Source organism: Suncus etruscus, chromosome 7 (assembly GCF_024139225.1).
Source record: "Suncus etruscus isolate mSunEtr1 chromosome 7, mSunEtr1.pri.cur, whole genome shotgun sequence".
NCBI lineage: Eukaryota > Metazoa > Chordata > Mammalia > Eulipotyphla > Soricidae > Suncus > Suncus etruscus.
The window spans coordinates 83,578,573-83,598,369 of NC_064854.1; the positions used below are offsets into that span (position 1 = coordinate 83,578,573).

Consider the following 19,797-nt stretch of genomic DNA (forward strand, 5'->3'; position numbering starts at 1 on the left):
GATCTCTACAGTACTGAGGACTGGAACCAGGCCTCCTGCATGCAAAGAATGAGTTCAACCCTCCAAACTCTCTGGCCAAAAGAATTTCTAAGTCAAAGCCCAAAACTATTGTAATGCTCTTGTTAAACTGCACTTATAAAAAACTGTGTCTCAGAATAAAAGTTCATGATTTGAGACCAGAGTGACAGCACAGCAGGTAGAGCAATTTGCCTTGTACACTGTCAATCCAGGGTTAGATCCCCAGCAACCTATCTGGTCCCCTGAACCCTGACAGGAGTGATACCTGAATGCAGTCAGAAATAACCCCTAAGCATCACTGGGTGTGTCTCCCAAAACAAAAACAAGGTAATGATTTAATATTTACATGGTCATCAGCATACCAATAGGCAGGGGAAATGACAAGTAACAAGTTATTTTTTTCCTAAAAGTAAAAGATATGGGACTGGAGTAATAGTACAGAGGATAGAACATTTGCCTTTTAAGCAGCTGATCTGTGTGATCCCTGAGCAGAGTGTAAGCCCTTGGACTCCTTGAGGAGTCCAGAACAAGCAAAAAAGTAACAAAACCAGGAGATATAGTCAAAAGAATATTCACATGATTGTTTATTACAAATGTCCTTCATTTTCCTAAAATACAGTTACTTTCATTTGCTTATGCTACTTATGCCTTATTATCCCTCATTGGGGAGAAAAAAACCTATTTCAGATTACTGAGAGAATCAAAATGAGACTGGTAGGATGAGAAAGAAAAAAAATACCTTATGTGTCTAGAATTTCTGAATGAGTAGGGATAAATTATTTTTAAGGTAAAATTATTTGTAAATTAGAAATGTGATCAAGAAAAATTTCAATTGCCAGATTACTCTTCAAGCCCTTGAACATATATTTTGCTTGTTTCTTTGTCTGTTTTTTCCACTTTGGAGATGTCTGTGTTCTCTCTTAAACATCTACCTTTCCTCTCATGTCTTTCTCCACAATATTCATTAAAAAACAAACAAACAAACAAACAAAAAAACCTTATCTTCTCCACCATAAAAAAAGAAAAATATCAATTGTCTGGTCAAACAAACAAACAAACAAACAAAAAAAACCTTATCTTCTCCACCATAAAAAAGAAAAATATCTATTGTCTGGTCAAAGCAGTGACTACATCATCATCGTGAGAACATCAATACTTGTCTTTCGTACTTTCAGATTAAACTGGAAAGGATAATTCTCATCACATGCTAGTATTATTTTAAGCCTAACAAGAGAAGGCATTATATTCTCTAAAATTGTAGATTCCTTTTCACTTAAAAAATAATTGGGTGGGCCACACCCAGCTGTATTCAGGTATCACTCCTGGCCAGGTTGAGAAGTTGTGATACTGAGGATAGATCCCAAGTCTGCTGTGTGCAAAGCAAATATCTTAATCATTGTACTATCTCTCTAGCCATTTTCCCACTTTTAAACATTCATGCTTTTCTGTTCTGTTCCTCTCCACACTGTCTATTATTCCATACAGCCATATCCTAATGTTGAGCAAAAAGAGGTTTAGATAGGAACCATTTAATAGATTTGGCTTTGAAACACATGGACTCATTTCAGCACACCTATTTTCCCAGCCAGAGTATAATTAGAGTATAATTTCTGAGGATGAAACAAACAGAAAAAGTAAATACCACTAAAACAGAAACATGGGAAAATGAAAGCGCTCTGCTTGGTGTTTTAAAGCTACCTTGAGGGCCCAGAAGTGAACTGTCAAGGCTTTGAGTGTTGCCTTGCCCCAAGTTCAAAACCCCAGATTCCTACAAGCAGCCCAATCCATGGTTTGAACCTGGTACCTGTTAATTATCAACTACACCATCACCAGCAATTTCTAACCATGTTGCAAGCCGGTGGTATGTGAGCTCCATAGAAAGGAGTGTGACCACCAAGCAGCCACTGCAATTAAAGACACATGTGACTGCCAAGGCCATTCACCAGTGTGACCACTGGTGAATGCATGGGCAAGCATTGCAGTGGCCTCTGGTGAGCACTACAACCATAACTCACTCCCTCAACTAGTACAGGCCAGGCAAGGAACTCGAAGTACTGCACCTCAAGAAGTACTAACTTTGCTGTGTCCAATATCTGAGTATGTGAGTCCTTCAAATATGTGTGACCCTGACAAGTACGTGCACTCCAAAGGAGGGAGTGCCGGGGTGGGGCACATGAAACCCTCCCACACACAGGAACAATAGTGATACCAGGTAAGGGAAGGGGAGGAGGAATGAAGATAACCAAATAAAACATATATTCATCTTCTCATCACCTATAAAAAGGTAGCTGTCCTGAGCCTTTCAGTGGGAAAGGGATATATTGGCAATGCAGACAGAACCACTCTAAGGACTAGTTTCCAATGCAGTGTTGCCCATTCATGACAGCTGGACTCCAGGAGCACGGTGGAAAACTCCTCATAGTCACTTCCTGGCCCACTTCCAGCTGGTTTCATTTTGACCATTTCCTTAACATGTACTATGATGAGAGTATGATTTATGGTAAAGTATGACTAAGGTTAAGGTATGTGCTTTGAGGGCCCGGAGAGATAGCACAGCGGCGTTTGCCTTGCAAGCAGCCGATCCAGGACCAAAGGTGGTTGGTTCGAATCCAAGTGTCCCATATGGTCCCCCGTGCCTGCTAGGAGCTATTTCTGAGCAGACAGCCAGGAGTAACCTCTGAGCACCGCCGGGTATGACCCAAAAACAAAAACAAAAAAAAAGGTATGTGCTTTGTAATGTAATGTAAGGAATCTGAGGAATCAAAATCTATCTGAGTGCTCCTGAAGTCTGATAGCACAAGTTTATTCTGTCACTAGGTAGTTTTTATTAAAATCACCTACTTGTAAGTAATATGACAAGAATGATGTATCCAGATGAGTTTGTTGAATCTCTGGTGGCCACTGGAACACAGCTGTAGGCCCACATGAAAACTCTGATCTTTTTCTTGTACAGGGACATGGCGAAAATATCTGTATTTATAGTCCAGTGGCTTCTGTAAAAAGAAAAGGTGAGTAACCTAGAAGGAAACCACTCTCAATGTACATATATATAAATGTACACATAAATATGTATGTTCACATGTACATAAACACATTATACATAATATAAAGGAATTATGCAAGAGTGAGACTAGAACATAATATCAAATGAAAACATGTAGGGGTGCCTTTAAGTAAAGTTAGTTCTAAGTCAAGTATTTCTCCTCTACTTGGAAACACTTGGGAATTCTGAAAGAGAAGTGATAAACTGAAGGCTATCACAAAAAGTATCTTTGGGCCCAGAACAGTGTCGCAAGCAGTGAGGCATCTACCTTGCCTGCTCTAGCCTAGAACAGGCCGTGGTTCAAGTCCCCGCCATCCCATATGGTCCCCCAAGCCAGGAGTGATTTCTGAGCACATAGCCAGGAGTAAGCCCTGAGCGTCACTGAGTGTGGCCAAAAACAAAACAAAACAAAAAGTATCTTCAGCAATACTGGTTTAAGTTAGTAGAGAAACAGATGTAATAAGGATCATTATAATCATACTTCTGCAAACATTGCTGCAAAAAAAACTCCCCAAAATAGCAAACACATAAATGCCCCACTATGTCTTATTTTTCTAAAGAGAAAAAAAGACAGTTGTGAAGCTCATAAATTCTATTCATTACAGGCTAAGCAATTAGGTCTCACAACTCCTCAGTTTCAGTCTCAAACTCAGGGCCAAGATCATAGTTATAGCAACTATCTTTGCCCCTCAGACCATTGGCTCATATTCCAGGGGCCTTCCACATGGAGGTGGAGAAGTTGGCAACAGATGGCCACAAGGTGATAAGACTCAGATGAAACCCCGCCCTAAACTATCTCAATGTATAATTCTAAGGAGAGATCTTTCAAAAATCATACTCATTCATGTTCATTCATTTATTAATAAATAAAAGTCTAAAGCTGAAGCAATAGTACAGTGGTTAGGGTGGTTACTTCACATATAGATGTCCTGGGTTTGATCCCCATTATCTTATAGGGCCTCCTGAGCACAACCAGGAGTGACTTTTGAGTGCAGAGCCAAGAGTAAGAGTAGTCCATGAACAGGATTCAGTGTGGTCCAAACACCAAACAATAAATAAAAAATAAAGGGCCCAGAGAGATAGCACAGTGGCGTTTGCCTTGCAAGCAGCTGATCCAGGACCAAAGGTGGTTGGTTCGAATCCCGGTGTCCCATATGGTCCCCCGTGCCTGCCAGGAGCTATTTCTGAGCAGACAGCCAGGAGTAACCCCTGAGCATCGGCGGGTGTGGCCCAAAAACCAAAAAAAAAAAAAAAAAAGTATATTTGATACCTACTAAAAATTCTTTTTGTTTTTTAAGCCATACTGGAGCTGCTCAGGGCTTATTCCTGGCTCTGCACTTGGGGATCACTCCTAGCACGTTTGGAGAACCATATGGAGATACTGGGAATCAAACCCAGGACTGCCACCTGCAAGGTCTACCACAATGGAATACAGGACTGTCACCTGACCTGCTTATTCTCTATCTAGTCCCTGACTAAAAAGTTCTTTCAAAACATGTACTAACAATTTACTTGGCAAGTAAATTCTAACTATCTCATGCTGAATTCTTGGATACACCATAATTTTTTTTTTGGTCACAAAGAAAATCAGGCCCTGAATCTGTGGAGTTTCAAGAGTTCTGTAGCAGGATTTCTTTTTTTTTTTTTTTGTGGTTTTTGGGTCACACCCGGCAGTGCTCAGGGGTTATTCCTGGCTCCATGCTCAGAAATTGCTCCTGGCAGGCACGGGAGACCATATGGGACGCCGGGATTCGAACCGATGACCTTCTGCATGAAAGGCAAACGCCTTACCTCCATGCTATCTCTCCGGCCCCAGCAGGATTTCTTGACTGAGACGGGGGAACAGGCTGACAGGCCTCTTTGAATCTCCTGGACATTCCAAGGGGACCACATGTGAAAATGATGCAAATGAGTGAGTGGGGCACAAAATGAGAATAGGGGCAACTTTCAGATAGGGGAGAAGAGAAAAGCAGCAAAGACAGCAGGGACCGTGACCAGAAAGCCTTGAGAGGTTAAACAGTGCTCAAAAGGTTAGAAAGCACAGGGGTTAAAGCGCTGGCCTCACATACAGCCAACACTGGCTTAATCCCCATATGTCCTCAGCATCAGAGGAAGTTCTGGAGGCCCTTACATACCATTAAGTGTGGCTCAATTGTGTCAGCCCCAAGCAATATGCACTAGAATGGAACTCAGTAATCCTATTTGTCTGGCATCCTTCTCCTTTTTCTTTCTTTCGGTTTTTGGACGATACCTGGCATGTTCCAGGGTTACTCCTGGCTCTGTGAACTATATGGGATGTCAGGAATCGAACCAAGATCAATCACATGCAAGGCAAATGACTTCCCTGTTGTGCGAACACTCAATACCTTCTTTCTTGCTTTTAAAAGAATGGGAAGAGGGACCAGAGGAGTGGCGCAAGGGGTAAGGCATCTGCCTTGCCCGTGCTAACCTAGGATGGACCGAGGTTCGATCCCCTCATGTCCCATATGGTCCCCAAGCCAGGAGCAATTTCTGAGCGCATGGCCAGGAGTAACCCCTGAGGGTCAGCAGTGTGGCCCAAAAAGCAAAAAAAAAAACAAAAACAAAAACAAAAAGAATGGGAAGATGCCCTGATATCATTTTAGCTTATTTCCAGTAGAAATTTCAATTTCAACCTATAAGGCTTAGCCTGGTGAAAGAATTATCTGTTATGAACAGAGGAAGAAAATTTCTAATGATTCCCAATGAGAAGAGCCAAAAAAAAAATAGTCAAGTATGATTTTACTAATTTTATCACAGAAATTTTACATTTTCATTTGAGGAAAAAAAAGAAAGCCATTTGGAGAAAAACAAGCTGATTTGATAAAAGAGTGACAATTGAGAAATCCCTTCTGCTCTCCTCGGAGATACACCAGAAGTAAATGTATACATTTTGCATAGTACAACGAATGAAAAAGTATTTTTTTTCTTTTTTGAAATAGTATTTTTAAATCATTTCTAATCAAGAATGCTTATACAAGTAGAATATTAAAATAAGGCTAAAATGTAAATTTGACTGTGCATGCTCACCTCTTCTTTTTTCTTAGTTATCACAGCAAATACTTTGGTCTGATTGTCTGTATCTTGTGACAAGCGATAATGGCCCAGAAGAATTGCATCTGTTCTGAAAATCAAAAGATGTTCCTTAAATCCACATGTACTAATCAGAACTTTCTGATGTTTATTATTATGAAATAATGGTTATAAATGTTTTTATTTAACTTGCTTGAAAAGAATCATCGAGGACAGTGATGGCTAACTTTTTTGAGCCCGAGTGCCCAAACTGCCTGGTCCTCCCAATGGCCAGTCCAGCCCTGTTGCCAGGTGAGCTGTAAAGCAGACACCGGCACACTTGCCTCCCACCATGCCACAGATCTTAATTGCGGACCCCTTCCCGTGCCAGTTGCAAGGCCTTCGAGTGCCACCGCTGGTTCAGCGTGGCTCGCCATTGAGGACGAGGACATGATTTCCTAAGACTTTCCTAGAGCCCACACCACACAAGTACTCTTTATCATAAGAGGCCCAGTAATAAATTTTTTTTACAAATGCCCCCAATGAGTGGGTTTTCAATCATCCAGTGTGGAGGTAAGAAAGCAGCGGTCTCTATTAACCTGCAAATAATGATAAATAATGTGAACTGGATTAAGAAAAAGCCTGCAGAAAAGTAATACCTGGTATTCCGAGTTCTTAAGCGAGGAGCAATGGACTGAGGTTCCTCGGGAGTCGTCAGCATCATCATATGGCCGTCAGGAAAGAACCTAATATACCTGTGTGAAAAGAAAATCAACACCCAGACACCACACACTTGAAAGTCAAACACATGTTCATTTACCAGTAGCTAAACTATTGACCACCACAAAATCAGAAGGGATATAGCGCAGGCCAAACAACTACAGAAATGACATTAAAGTAAATGTTAATAATCTGGAAGGTCAGCAACAAAGGTCTAATGCATTTTAGTATTTTCCCTAGAAGGAATTGTTGAACTTAAAAGAGTCACTCACTAAAGAAGTACTACTCTATTAAAGTTTAGTGTGTTTTCTCCTAAAGCACCACTTAATGTCAAATGTGAAATCTGACATGTAATAATAGCTAAATAAATCTACTTATTTCTCAAGGAAAGTAATATCTGATGAACAGTAAGGTGACTAATAATGCAATATTCATATAAAGCATGAGTATAGTAAGGGAGAAATGAAAGAAAATAGTCTAAGTATAAAATGATTCTTTGATGAGAGGTCAGGAGGAACAAATTTATATTAACCGACTGGTTCTTTAAGTGAATTTTCTCTTATAATATAGAATGATAACACAGTGGGAGAAATTAGTAGATAAACAGAATGTCACAGCTGTCCAATACATAATGAATACTTGGAGAGAGAGAGAACTTTTCACTCACTCAGTTTATTACAGTTGTACCTGTAATATTCCACTTGGTGCCATGCTCTATAGAAACCATCAAGAGACTGTTCCCCTTGACGAATATATGTGGTCTTACTGATATATACTCCTACGAAAGAGAAATACAACTATTAGAAATAGGAAACTTTAAAATAATACAATCAAAACACATTTCCGACTTATTTTGTTCTTCTTTTGGGCCACACACTCAATTGTGCTGGGGCTACTCCCAGCAGTGCTCAGGGAATCATGCTTCACCAAGGATAGCGCTTAGAACTCCAGCACACAGAGCAGACACACTAACCCTTTAAACTCTCTCTAGTCCCATCTGAATTTTTATTGTTTCTTTCAAATACGTACATACCTCGTATAGTAAATTTATATTGAATATCTACCAAAATCAGAAAAACAGATGGAGGGGCCGGAGAGATAGCATGGAGGTAAGGCGTTTGCCTTTCATGCAGGAGGTCATCAGTTCGAATCCCGGCGTCCCATATGGTCCCCCGTGCCTGCCAGGAGCAATTTCTGAGCATGGAGCCAGGAATGACCCCTGAGCACTGCCGGGTGTGACCCAAAAACCAAAAAAAAAAAAAAAAACAAAAAAACAAAACAGATGGCTATTTTTCCCTGAGTTCTAAAAGAATTCAACTCACCATCAAACCGAACACGGGGTCTCTCTAAAAACATCTCTCTCCAAGATGTATATGGCGCAAGTTTAATACAGCTTCTGCCCCAAACTTTCAAGCAGGCCAAACGCCATATTTCAGGGTCTCTAGATAATGAAAGCACAATATAGAAGAGGTCAAGTCCCTGTAGATAGACAAAAGAAATATATATCACTGCTACCAGCTATTTTTTATTCCACTAGTTGTTTGGGGGATGCCTGCCAAAAACTGTCCCAGTCACTGGAGATAAAACTGACAGACATAGCAAAAATATTGCTCTTTTAACAGATAGAAAGATAAACAAAACCAAGTAAACAGTGAAGATCCAGGTCACCTGTTCAATATGGAAACACTGAAGAGTGAAGAAGCAAAGAAAGTGATGTTGGGCAAACATCAATTTATACTGGAGTGTTACCTTAAATATGTTTCTTTTAATGATTCCTTGTATTACACATGGAATTTTTTATCCCTGATTATTTGCTTTCTTAGTCATTTCCCTCTTTAAAATCTTTTTCATGTACAATTTTTTAAAGTTAACAGAGTAATAATACTACAGATTTTAACTTTGAAAAATTGGTGTGTGCTTAATTCATAAAGTGCTTACTTTATGCATAAAGTTACTTACTACAGAGAACAGAAACAGAATCATGCTTATACAAATTTCAATCCAAGTATTTTATCAATATATGAGATTCCAAATAAAATTGTTATTTAAAAATAATTAATTTGAAGAATTAAACTTAATCTAAAAAGTTCTAGAGGCTAAGAACTATGCATATATTTTATTAAAGATACCTATTAAAATTTATTATCAGTCTCAAATGACTGGGGCAAGGGGTAGGGGAGGACAGTTGGGAACAGATTATACATGACATCCTAGTTCTGTGCTCAAGGGAACCACAAGTAATATGAGTGATCAAACTCCAACCAGATGTATGCAAAACAAGTTCATTAGCCACTATATGATCTCAGGTCCAACCTTCCATTTAAAGATTCATTCTCAAACAATGAAAAAGCAATGACTTATCCTTTGGAAAAATTTTATCAAAAGGAATACTGAGCCCTGTGACTAAGAACTGGCCTAAGAACAAAGGCCTCCATCCACCATCCAAGCCCATCATAAGGGCTGTTTTTCTACAACTGGTGCCCAAACAGGGACCTGAACCCTGGCCTGAACTCTGACCTGAATTCTGGACCCAAGAAAACAGCTATGATGGTGAGATATCTGCTATTCAGTTTGATTTTGGCTCTTTTCGGATGGACTGAGCCCAAAACCCTGGGCCACGTGGAACCATGTTAAAGATGGCCGCAACCCCTTCTGGGGGCAAAAATATCAGTAAAACAGGGGAGTTGAAAACTTGCATCACTCCCATCCGTGGCTCAGAACTGAAACTTTGTTGCCAAAAATCCTTTTTTCAAAGATTTCAGCCTCCTCAGAGACTGATAATAGGCTTTGGTTGGAAAAGTACCAGGAAGAAAAAGTTTATCTAAATGGACTGATTTACTGAATCACATGATCTTCAGCCTAAAAAATGGATTTCGACTTTGAAAATTTCAGACTGGACTTTTAGTTTGAATCACTTTGAACTCTGGACATCCAGAAGCACCCTGAGAAGAAGCTGTGGCCAAGAAGCTGCAGTGGCTGAGGCAGCGGGACCTGCTTCCAAAGTGCCAAGTACTTAGGCCAAGGTTATTTCTTTCCATGTCCCTCATATTTTGGTGGGCCTATGCAAACAACAATTGCCACTCTAACACCATTTTTACTGTGCTCCTTTGACTCTAATCTTTAAAAAGAACTCACTTAAAATTTGAGGTTAACGTAAGCTAATATGCATGTATATGGAAATGTAAGAAAATACTATGCCTGTAATGTTTAAGGAGTTACGTAAGTTTTATGGCTTTAGATTGCTTTGTGTACTGTTAAGAAATATTATAATGTGTTACATTCTGGGGACTTGAGGGACAAAGTAATTGTACATGGATTCTGTCTTATTTATCTTGATGTTCTTTCAAAGTTAAGATATCAGCAAGGGGACTTCTGAGAATTATGTTATGGGTGATTGTCCTTCCACTGTAACTTTACCTTGTCCTCTTTCTTTGTACCTTTGTTCTCATAATTAAAAATAAAAAAAATAGAAAAAAAAAACAAACAAAAAAAAAAAAAACAAAGTGCCACCAGGAGGGAAGAAAAGGCAGCTGCAATCAGCAAACAACGTCCTGCGGCAAAAAAGCAGCAAAAAGCTCCTAATCAGCCCAAAAGCGGCAGTATGCAGCTCGGCTTGGTTCAGCTCTGCTCTAATCTGCTCTGCTCTGGGAAACAGCGCTTGGAAAAGACAAAAGTGGTGAGCCTTGGATCCGCCCTCCATATCAGAAAGGTGAAACGGCACAAGAGGACCTGCCTGCAGGGGCTGAAACCCCATGGATGAAAGCCACATGGTGAGAGCAGCGTGGGACAAACCAACATCTGGACTTATGGTTTTAGGTAAAGGGTAGTCACATATTTTACACATAGTTGGTGATGGTATAAGTTTTAGTTAGTTAGTGGTGTAAAATATTAATTAAAAAAGGGGAGAAATGGGCCCGGAGAGATAGCACAGCGGCGTTTGCCTTTCAAGCAGCTGATCCAGGACCTAAGGTGGTTGGTTCGAATCTCGGTGTCCCATATGGTCCTCCGTGCCTGCCAAAGGCTATTTCTGAGCAGACAGCCAGGAGTAACCCCTGAGAAACCGCCGGGTGTGGCCCAAAAACCAAAAAAAAAAACAAAAAAAACAAAAAAAAACAAAAAAAAACCCAAATGAACAATCTAATTTATAACCGCCTGCATCTAACTTTAATCTAAGTCATGTTCTTGCCAATTTAATGTGCTTTATTGTTTTCCATAGTTAATGTTTCCATTGGTATAATGTTTTAATTGTATTTTAAATGTATTTTAATTGTATTAAGCCTGTTTTTTAAAATGTATGTTCTGCATTTTTTGCTGTAGTATTGTTTAGGAAAAGTTTATAGGAATGAAAAGTTCCCCCAAGAAATAGTTTATATAGTATTATAAAGTATAGGAACATGAAAGTTCCAGGATAGTGCTTGGTAAAAAAACATTAAGAAAATTTTAAGTTACAGGTGCATGGTATATTTTGCACAAATGTTATGTTTTTGAAAAGGGCTGGTATGTTAATTTTCACTTTATTACGTGTTGCTTTGGAAATATTACCCGCCTTTGGCTAAAGGCGGGGTCAGGATTACAAAAGCTTCATTTTTATTTCAGAGATGGGGGAGATGTGACTCCACCCCAGATATTACGTGTATCTTTACCTGCAAGACCCCGCCCATTCCTGGGAGTGGTCCTGGGAGGGTTATATAAGGCCTTTGGGCCAAGGGATTGGGCTTTTGGTCTTTTGCCAGGATGGAGGTTGGAGGTGACATGGATGAAAGAAGTAAGATACAAGGCTAGCTAAGAATTGCATGTGTAAATGGTTAGCAGCCACATCTGTTGGCCAGGGCAATAAAGATGTTAACTCTCTGGAAGCCTGCCTGTGAGTTCAATACCCATTGCTTCCCAGGACCCCATCCCACCGGTTAATGGGGGATGGAGCCACATGGTCGGGGCCTAAGAACAAAGGCCTCCATCCACCATCCAAGCCCATCATAAAGGTTGTTTTTCTACAGAGCCCCTTATTTTTGAGGATGGGGATTTGGTAGCACATTCACTTGTGCTTAGTAAAGGTTTACTCTTGGTTCTGATTTAACTGGTGTCAGTGCCATGCAAGGCAAATGTCTCACCTCCCTGACCCTAGTCTCAAATGATTTTATATCAAACTATGGTTATGCTTCACACAGCAGTTTTTTGTTTGTTTTGGTAACACCTGGCTGTGCTTAAGGCTTACCCCTGGCTCTGTGATCAGGGATCACTCTGGCAGATATTGGGGAACCTTTTATGGGTGTCGGAGATTGTAATAACATGGAATTGTGGTCCTTCCCTAGGTTAGCATGTGCAAGGCAAACCACTTACCACCTGCACCATAATTCCGGCTCCACATAGCTCTTTTTGTTCCAAATCAGCTAAGCTAGCATGCAAACTATCTACAGAACTAACAGATGTGGCAATACCGATTCTACATGCTATTTTATTACTTAGGAGAACTAGTAAAGTTGTTTGAGGAAGTCACATATTGCTAAGATGAACTATTCAAAGCTCACCCAAAATATTCCATTCTTTTATCAAAAGTAAGAAAATGCTGGAAAAGTTTTATTAAAAAGTACCTGGCACAAATATAGAATCCTCTGCACACCAGTGACAGTTGCTCCAATGATCTGAGATCCAAGTCACTAGACACTACCCACCGGAAGATGTACATTAAAACTTCCATTGGTAGGACTGCAAAAGAGAAAGATCTTTTTGGTGAGCCATGTTACTACCACCTTCTCAGCACGGATTATCTTTATGTCAGGACTGCTCAGAGACACAGACAGGGAGAGGCATTTGTGTTATGCCCTGGGTTCGATGATCAGCACCCAAAGAAGACTAATATAGTTACTTTCTCATAGTCATGATGGTTCCTAACATAAAGATACAGATATATTTACTTTTTCCAGGTAAGCACAGATGTGAAGCTAATATTTCATTTATCTGATGTGGGGCCATACCCAGTGATGCTCTGGAGTTCACTGCTCAAGAATTGCTCCCAGAAGGCTCAGGGGACAATCCAACTAGAGAAGATCATTCTGGGCAAGCAAAGTATGTAATGAAGATGCTTTTATAAACTACTCTTTTTCCAGGAAGATAATTTACTACCAAGGTATATATTCAATGTGTTCACTAAATGTATCTGTGTGAAGAATTCATACTATACTTGCTGACACTGAATGTTATTTTTATCTTAAGAACTTTCAATTGTTCTCTTCTGAAAAATCTCATTACCAAACAACTTAATTTTATTTTATTAATTATTAATATTTTGGGCAACAACTGCTGTGATCAGACACTATTCCATGTAGGGTGGTCAGGGGACCTTATAGTCATAGGGATAAAACCTGAGATTCCTGCATACAAAGGTGTGCTTCAGTTCATCTGTGCCCCACAACATTCATTTAATTGATCAACCTATATTTATAGGGGAAACTACACCTGACAGTACTTAGCACTTACTCCTGGCTCTGTACTCAAAATCACTGCTGAGGGTGCTTAGTGGACCATATATGGTATCAGGCAAGCACCTTAACCCCATGTACTAACACTTTGGTCCCAACATTCATTTTAAATATTCAACATATCTCAGACTACTTGTCTAACTTGATTGATGCCAGTACAATTCAGGTTTTCTTAGAGCTATTCCAACTACTCACTTAGTCTTTTAGATCTTCACTGGGGGTAGAGGAGGAAGCATGCCTAAATAAGTACTCTATTTCAAACTTGAAAAAGCTTGTTAGTATATGCAGACAGTTTCAAGACTCCAATCATAAGTTGCACCAGAACAATTCAAGTTTATCAGCATGTTAGCTACTCATTTTCACTCTGGAAAACTAAATCTTAAAGTATCTTTTTTGGGGGGTGGGGGAGTTGGGTCACACCTAGCAGCGCTTGGGTTACTCCTGGCTCTATGCTCAGAATTGCTCTTGGCAGGCTCAGGGGACATATGGGATGCTGGGATTCAAACCACCATCCTTCTGTATCTAAGGCAAACGCTCTACCGCTGCGCTATCTCTGCAGCCCCAAATTAAAGTATTTCTAACCAAGTTTGGTTTTGGTTTTTGAGCACACCCAGCTATGCTCAGGCCTTACTCCTGACTTTTCACTCAGGGATCATTTATAATAGGCTTTGGGGACTATATGGGGTGCTGGAGATTGAACCAGGATCAACTATGAGCAAGGTAAACACCCTACTTGCTAAAGTATTTCTCCAGCCCACCAACACAGTTCTAACAAGCATGAATTCATACCTGATATGTGAGTCTGACTGCTCTCAAGTTCAGGTTGACACAATTTGAGCACAGACTCCTGAAATGAAAGCTGCTGCTGGAAGTAGGACAAGAGATCTGCCATCTTACTATCATCGTCATCGTCATCATCATCATTATCTTCAATGCTAAAAAGAGAACGGAAGTGAACAAATAAGAAATAATAGCTACAAACACAGAGCACAAAATCTGATTTTTCAGAGCTTCTAGGCTCACTTTAGAAAAAGTCATCTAAAAGCAAAGCAAAATTATTTTTCTTTTTCTCTTTTTTTTTTCTTTTGATACACGAGGTTATGTTTATCCTACCTTACAAAGGTATGTATTGTGGGAAAGAGGGGAGTTTTCAGTGATTTTAATGACCATCTAAAAAGAATTTTTGGATCCAGGTTCTTAATTAATTTTATTCTAGAATGTAGATTTCATAAGTTAGTGAAAAAAATCATTTCATGTGATCTAATGATATTGCAAAAACAAATTATTTTAAGTAACAATAAATTACTCAAAGTGAATAAAAATCAAATATAATAATGTAGTCTATTCCAACTGTTACCCCCCACTTGGGGGGGGGGGACACCAGACATGGCTTTGTGCCTTCCTGGGTAAGTGCCTTCCTCCCAAAGAATTATTTGCCAAAAGGCCCGCTTAGCGAAGTCAATCATTTGACCCTTTGCGTGGATCATTGGCGATAATTCCAACATGGCTGTAACATTACATTTTTTTAATATAATTTTTATTTTGATCATAGTGGCTTACATATTGTTGACAATATTTTAGGTACATATTTACATAAAATCAGGGGGGCTTCCCATCCCCAAATTGTCCTCCCTAACCCTCCGTTTTTGTCCTACCTCCCATTTCCTCTTCCCTCCCCCTCAGGGCGGCTAGAATATATGGTCCCCTCTGTATCTAACCTACTACTTAGTAGTCTTGCATCAGTTTGGTCTTGCTGCCTCCCTTATTTCCCCCTGTAAGTGGGGGCAGGGCTAGCTAGTTCAAGTTACGTGGTTTTGCCTGAAAAAGAGAAAGTAAATAAACTGGGGTAAGGGTCTAATACCCCGAAAAAGGGTAGAATCCTTCTAGAGGTTCTCATCATCAATTTGGGAAGTGAATGAGAACAAGAAGGTGAAACACTCCACCAGTACCAAAAGAAGTGTCAAATATCCAGTGAGGACTCCAGTTATATCGATAGGCACCACAAAAAACAGATTAAAAATAATAATAAAAAAAAATAAGAAACAAAAAAAAAAACACGCCGTGGTCTTGAAATAAGAAACATGGCGTAGCACAAAACGAAAGAAGAGAAAGGAAGAGAGAAAAAAAATAAGAATAATTGGGGACAACAATTTCAATAATCACATCCAAACAGAGAAATCGACCAAAATAGCTAGGTAAATAAAAATAATAATAACGATAATAAATGAAGGTAATATATATATATATATATATATATATATATATATATATATATATATATATATATATATATATATATATAAAATGTCCAAGGTTTTGTGTTTTTTGTATTTTTGTTTTTTTCCCTCCTGCCCTGGCACAGTAAATATTGGGGTTATTCGAAAAGGAATTCACTTGTCCTATGCGATATGGGGTTTCCCCGTCCTTGGAGTATATTGTCATGGGATCAGCTCTTTGCTCAGGATCATTACTCTCCCGGTGGTGTTTTGTTTTGTGTGTGTGTGTGTGTGTGTGTGTGTGTGTGTGTGTGTGTGTGTGTGTGTGTGTGTGTGTGTGTGTGTGTGTGGAAGACTTCTGCTCTGTCCAGGGTGATACAATCAGAGCTCTATGTTTAGAGGTCTCAGTATCTGTACAGATCCTGAGGTAGGACTTATGGTGAAGTCAGTCTTTGTGAATCTAGAGGTTCTGTTACCTCAGTGCCATTTTAATCCATCTTCTATGGTTGGTGGTCTTGGTCTTTGCACTGAACCTAGGATGGCATCTAGAATAGCGTCTTTCTTTGTGCTTCCAGAATCCCCTTTCCGTTACAATTGTCTCTGCCGGACCTTTGGAACTGGGGATCATGCTAATTGTGCAGGTCTTAGCTCAAGCCCTAGACTAGGGCTTTTTTATTGGTCCCAAGATGTAACATTACATTTTTCTCTCTTTTTGGCCACTACAGAAATCAGGCCTCAGCTTTCCTTCAGACAAAGAAAAGACAGTACCAAAAGCCCGCCAAAAGTTCCTCGCTGGCCAACTTATTTGTAACTCATATAACCTGGCGCAAGCAGCTTGTTTTTCTAAGTCTAGCTATGATGGTAAACAATTATTTCTGTCCCCCCAAAAATCTACTTTCCAGCGACCAGATAAACATCACAAATATTTTTATCTCTCTCCTCCTGGTTTCTTGAAAAACCTGTTTTTCTCCTTACCCTAAAAAACATTTTCTCTACTAACATCCAACAGGACTTTTCCTCACCTGAAGAATGGTCTTTTAATATGTAGATTTGAGGCTTGGTCCCTCACTGTACTTTCTCTGGAACATCTCCCACTCTTTGTTCTCCCTGACGACACCCTGCATTCCAGAGCCTGTGCTTAAAATGTCATCGGCTGAAAAATAAATTTGTCTCTTGTCTCTCGTCTCTTGGATGAGGGTCCCCATACAATGCATTTTGTGTGGTCTCATTTATTTCATTTCATATTTCATATTCGTCCACTCATGCTCCCGCTTCTCTCCCTATGAAAGGCTCCCAGACCCCACGAAGGTTCTGCTTAGCAACGCTGACCGTCTGCAGCATCCAACAGCTATTACTTAATTTGGGATTTCTTTTTTTTTGGGGGGGGGGGTCCAAACTTGGCAGTACTCAGGAGTTACTCCTGTCTCTGCACTCAGGAATCTCTTCTGACAGTGCTCTGGGGGACTATATGAGATGCCAGGAATCAAATGTGGGTCAGCATCATGCAAGGCAAGTGTCATAACCACTGTACTATTGCTCCGACCCCAACATTACTTAATTTGTCACAAAAGAATTCATCGATCATCTACCAATATAAAAAAATGAATACTTAAAGATTAGTTCTAAAACAGTATTTTAGCTTTTTGTTTTTTGCTGAAATTAAGCTTGCAATGATAACTTACAAAAATGCTTGGATAAGAATCAATTAGAAAACCAAAATGACAGGATCATAAAAAAGGGGGGGGGCAGTATATAGGATTGAGCTCTCTCTGGCAGAACCAGAAAATAATTCTGTATAATTATTATGTCCAGAAAATAAATATGTAAAATTAGAAAAACAATAAAAATAGGGCTGAAGTGGTGGCACAGCGGCCTTGTACGCAGCTAACCTAGGATTGACTGTGGTTCAATCCCCCAGCATCCCATATGGTCCCTCAAGTCAGGAGTGATTTCTGAGTGCATAGTCTCAGGAATAAGCCCTGAGCATCAACTGGGTGTGGCCCCAAAACCCAACCCCCCCCCCCAAAAAAAAAAACCAATAAAATAATAAAACAGAACCAGAAACTGGCATATAGGACTGAAATCTGTCTAGAAGAACCAAGAAATAATTTTGTATAATTATTATATACCAGGAAATAAATATGTAAAATTAAAAAAATAATAAAAATAACAGAACCAGAAACTGGTATACAGGACTGAGCTTACCATGGTGGAGGAACCTGATGCTACACACACTCTGGGGATAGTGTGGTGATATCAGGTTGTGAGCACAAAACCCACCCATTAATAGTATTATATATCAAGGTGCTTCACATTATAAATGTGATTTTTATACAATTAAAAATCCATGGGGCTGGAAAGATAGCAGTACAATCTATTTTACTTTCATTCAAAATAGTTCCAGGGACTGAAGAACACAGATCTGTGGTCTGACAATGTCCTCTGACTTATTGCGGGAAGATGGGCAACATTCCAAGCCCCAGATAGAGCTGATAGTCCCCAAAGTACTACATGGTGTGGCCCCAAACAAAATAGAAAACAAATAATCACCTTAAAAATATTGAATTAAAAATATTTTGACCTTTACCCATATAAAACCATGAAGGTCACTTCATTGGCAAATTTGAAAGTAACAGGTTTACTGTAGGAATGCTTTTATCCTAAACTTGTGCTTATATAGCTATTCAGTGGTCCTCAAACTATGGCCCGCGGGCCACATATTGTATTTGTATCTGTTTTGTTTCTTCATTGCAAAATAAGATATATGCAGTGTGCATAAGAATTTGTTCATACGTTTTGTTTTTACTATAGTCAGACCCTCCAATGGTCTGAGGGACAGTGAACTGGCCCCCTGTTTAAAATGTTTGAGGACCCCTGATATATATCTATATCTATATCTATATCTATATCTATATATTTTACTATACCCAGCCATGCTCAGGGATCACTCAGGGGAGCAAAAGTAGAGCTGAGGACCAAAGTGGAGTTGTGCAATGTCTTATGCTATACTATCTCTATACTACATTAGTAACATCCACAGTCCCAGAAACAATTGCTAGTCAGGGCAGGATAGTACAATAAGGCACTTGCCTTGCACATAGCTGACACAGGTTTGATTCCTGGCATACTATATAGTCCCCCAAGTCCCACCATAAGTAATTCCTGAGGAGTAAGCTCTAAGTACTACCAGGTGTGGCCCCCAAACAAAAAATAACAATAACTATCACACTCAATGGTCCACCTGTATACCCAAAGAGAACAATAAAGCCTTATTACTGTTGGGCATTTTTCTAATAAAATGAAATACCCAGGGAAGGCAGGTCGTTTCAAAGAAACAGAAAAGGAAGGAAAAAAATCTATTAAAAACCCAAGTACTCTACAAAAAGAGGAAAACTGCAGACCAATATTCTAATGAACCTAGAGATGCAAACGTCCTTTGGCAGTTTCATTTTTGAGAAATCTACATAATGGTTATTTTGGTAGTAACTGGAGCCATTTTACATTTCCACAGACAATTTGCAAGTATTACAATTACTCCACAACTTTTCTAATAGTTGTTACTGTTCTAGGTTTTTGTGTTAAGATAATCCCCACAAATGATAGATGTTATCTCACTGTGATTTTGATTCACTTTTTCTTAGTTATTAGTTATTAGTGGTATTGGTAATTTAGGCATATGCCTGTTATTTATTTATATGTCTATTTTAGTCAAATGTCTACCCATGTCCTTTTTAAATTTTTTAGTTTTTTCTAATGTTTCTTTTATTTAGTATTAAAACTTCAAGTATAAGGTTAACAAATAGTTCTCCCATTATATAGGTTTCCCTTTTTGTTATTAGTCTGCTTCACTAAATTTTTAGATTTATAGAGTTGCACTTGGTTATTTTTGTCTATATTGGCTATGTTTCTGATCCATATTTATAAAATAGTTTTCAAAATCCGTGTCCTGAGGCTTTTCTTCTGTATTTTCCTCAAATTTAAGCTGTATTTTTTATTTACTTCATTCACTTGGGATTGATTTCTGTTTATGGTAGAAGGGTTTAATTTTATTCTTTTCTTTTTTGGTTTTTGGGCCACACCGGTGATGCTTCAGGGTTACTCTTGGCTATGCACTCAGAAATGGCTCCTGGCTTGGGGGACCATATGGGACACCTGGGAATCAAACCACAGTCTGTCCTAGGCTAGTGCTGGCAAGGCATCTGCCTTACTGCTCCATGCCACTGCCCAGGTCCCAAGGATTTAATTTTATTCCTTTGCATATGGCTATAGTTTTTTTCCCAGTATTATTTGT

General features: G+C 39.3%; 1 protein-coding gene across 3 annotated transcripts in view; it reads right to left on the bottom strand.

Moving 5' to 3' along the window:
- FBXO9 (F-box protein 9) overlaps nt 1-19,797 on the bottom strand; it is a 505,156-nt gene that overhangs the window by 20,689 nt on the left and 464,670 nt on the right. For all 3 annotated transcript variants that reach the window (XM_049776907.1, XM_049776909.1, XM_049776908.1), the window contains 7 exons: nt 14,080-14,225; nt 12,403-12,517; nt 8,134-8,252; nt 7,499-7,589; nt 6,751-6,846; nt 6,110-6,203; nt 2,860-3,011 (listed from right to left, as the gene is read on the bottom strand). In XM_049776907.1, coding sequence (XP_049632864.1) covers nt 2,860-3,011; nt 6,110-6,203; nt 6,751-6,846; nt 7,499-7,589; nt 8,134-8,252; nt 12,403-12,517; nt 14,080-14,225 — 813 coding nt within the window. The remainder of the gene's footprint in view (nt 1-2,859; nt 3,012-6,109; nt 6,204-6,750; nt 6,847-7,498; nt 7,590-8,133; nt 8,253-12,402; nt 12,518-14,079; nt 14,226-19,797) is intronic.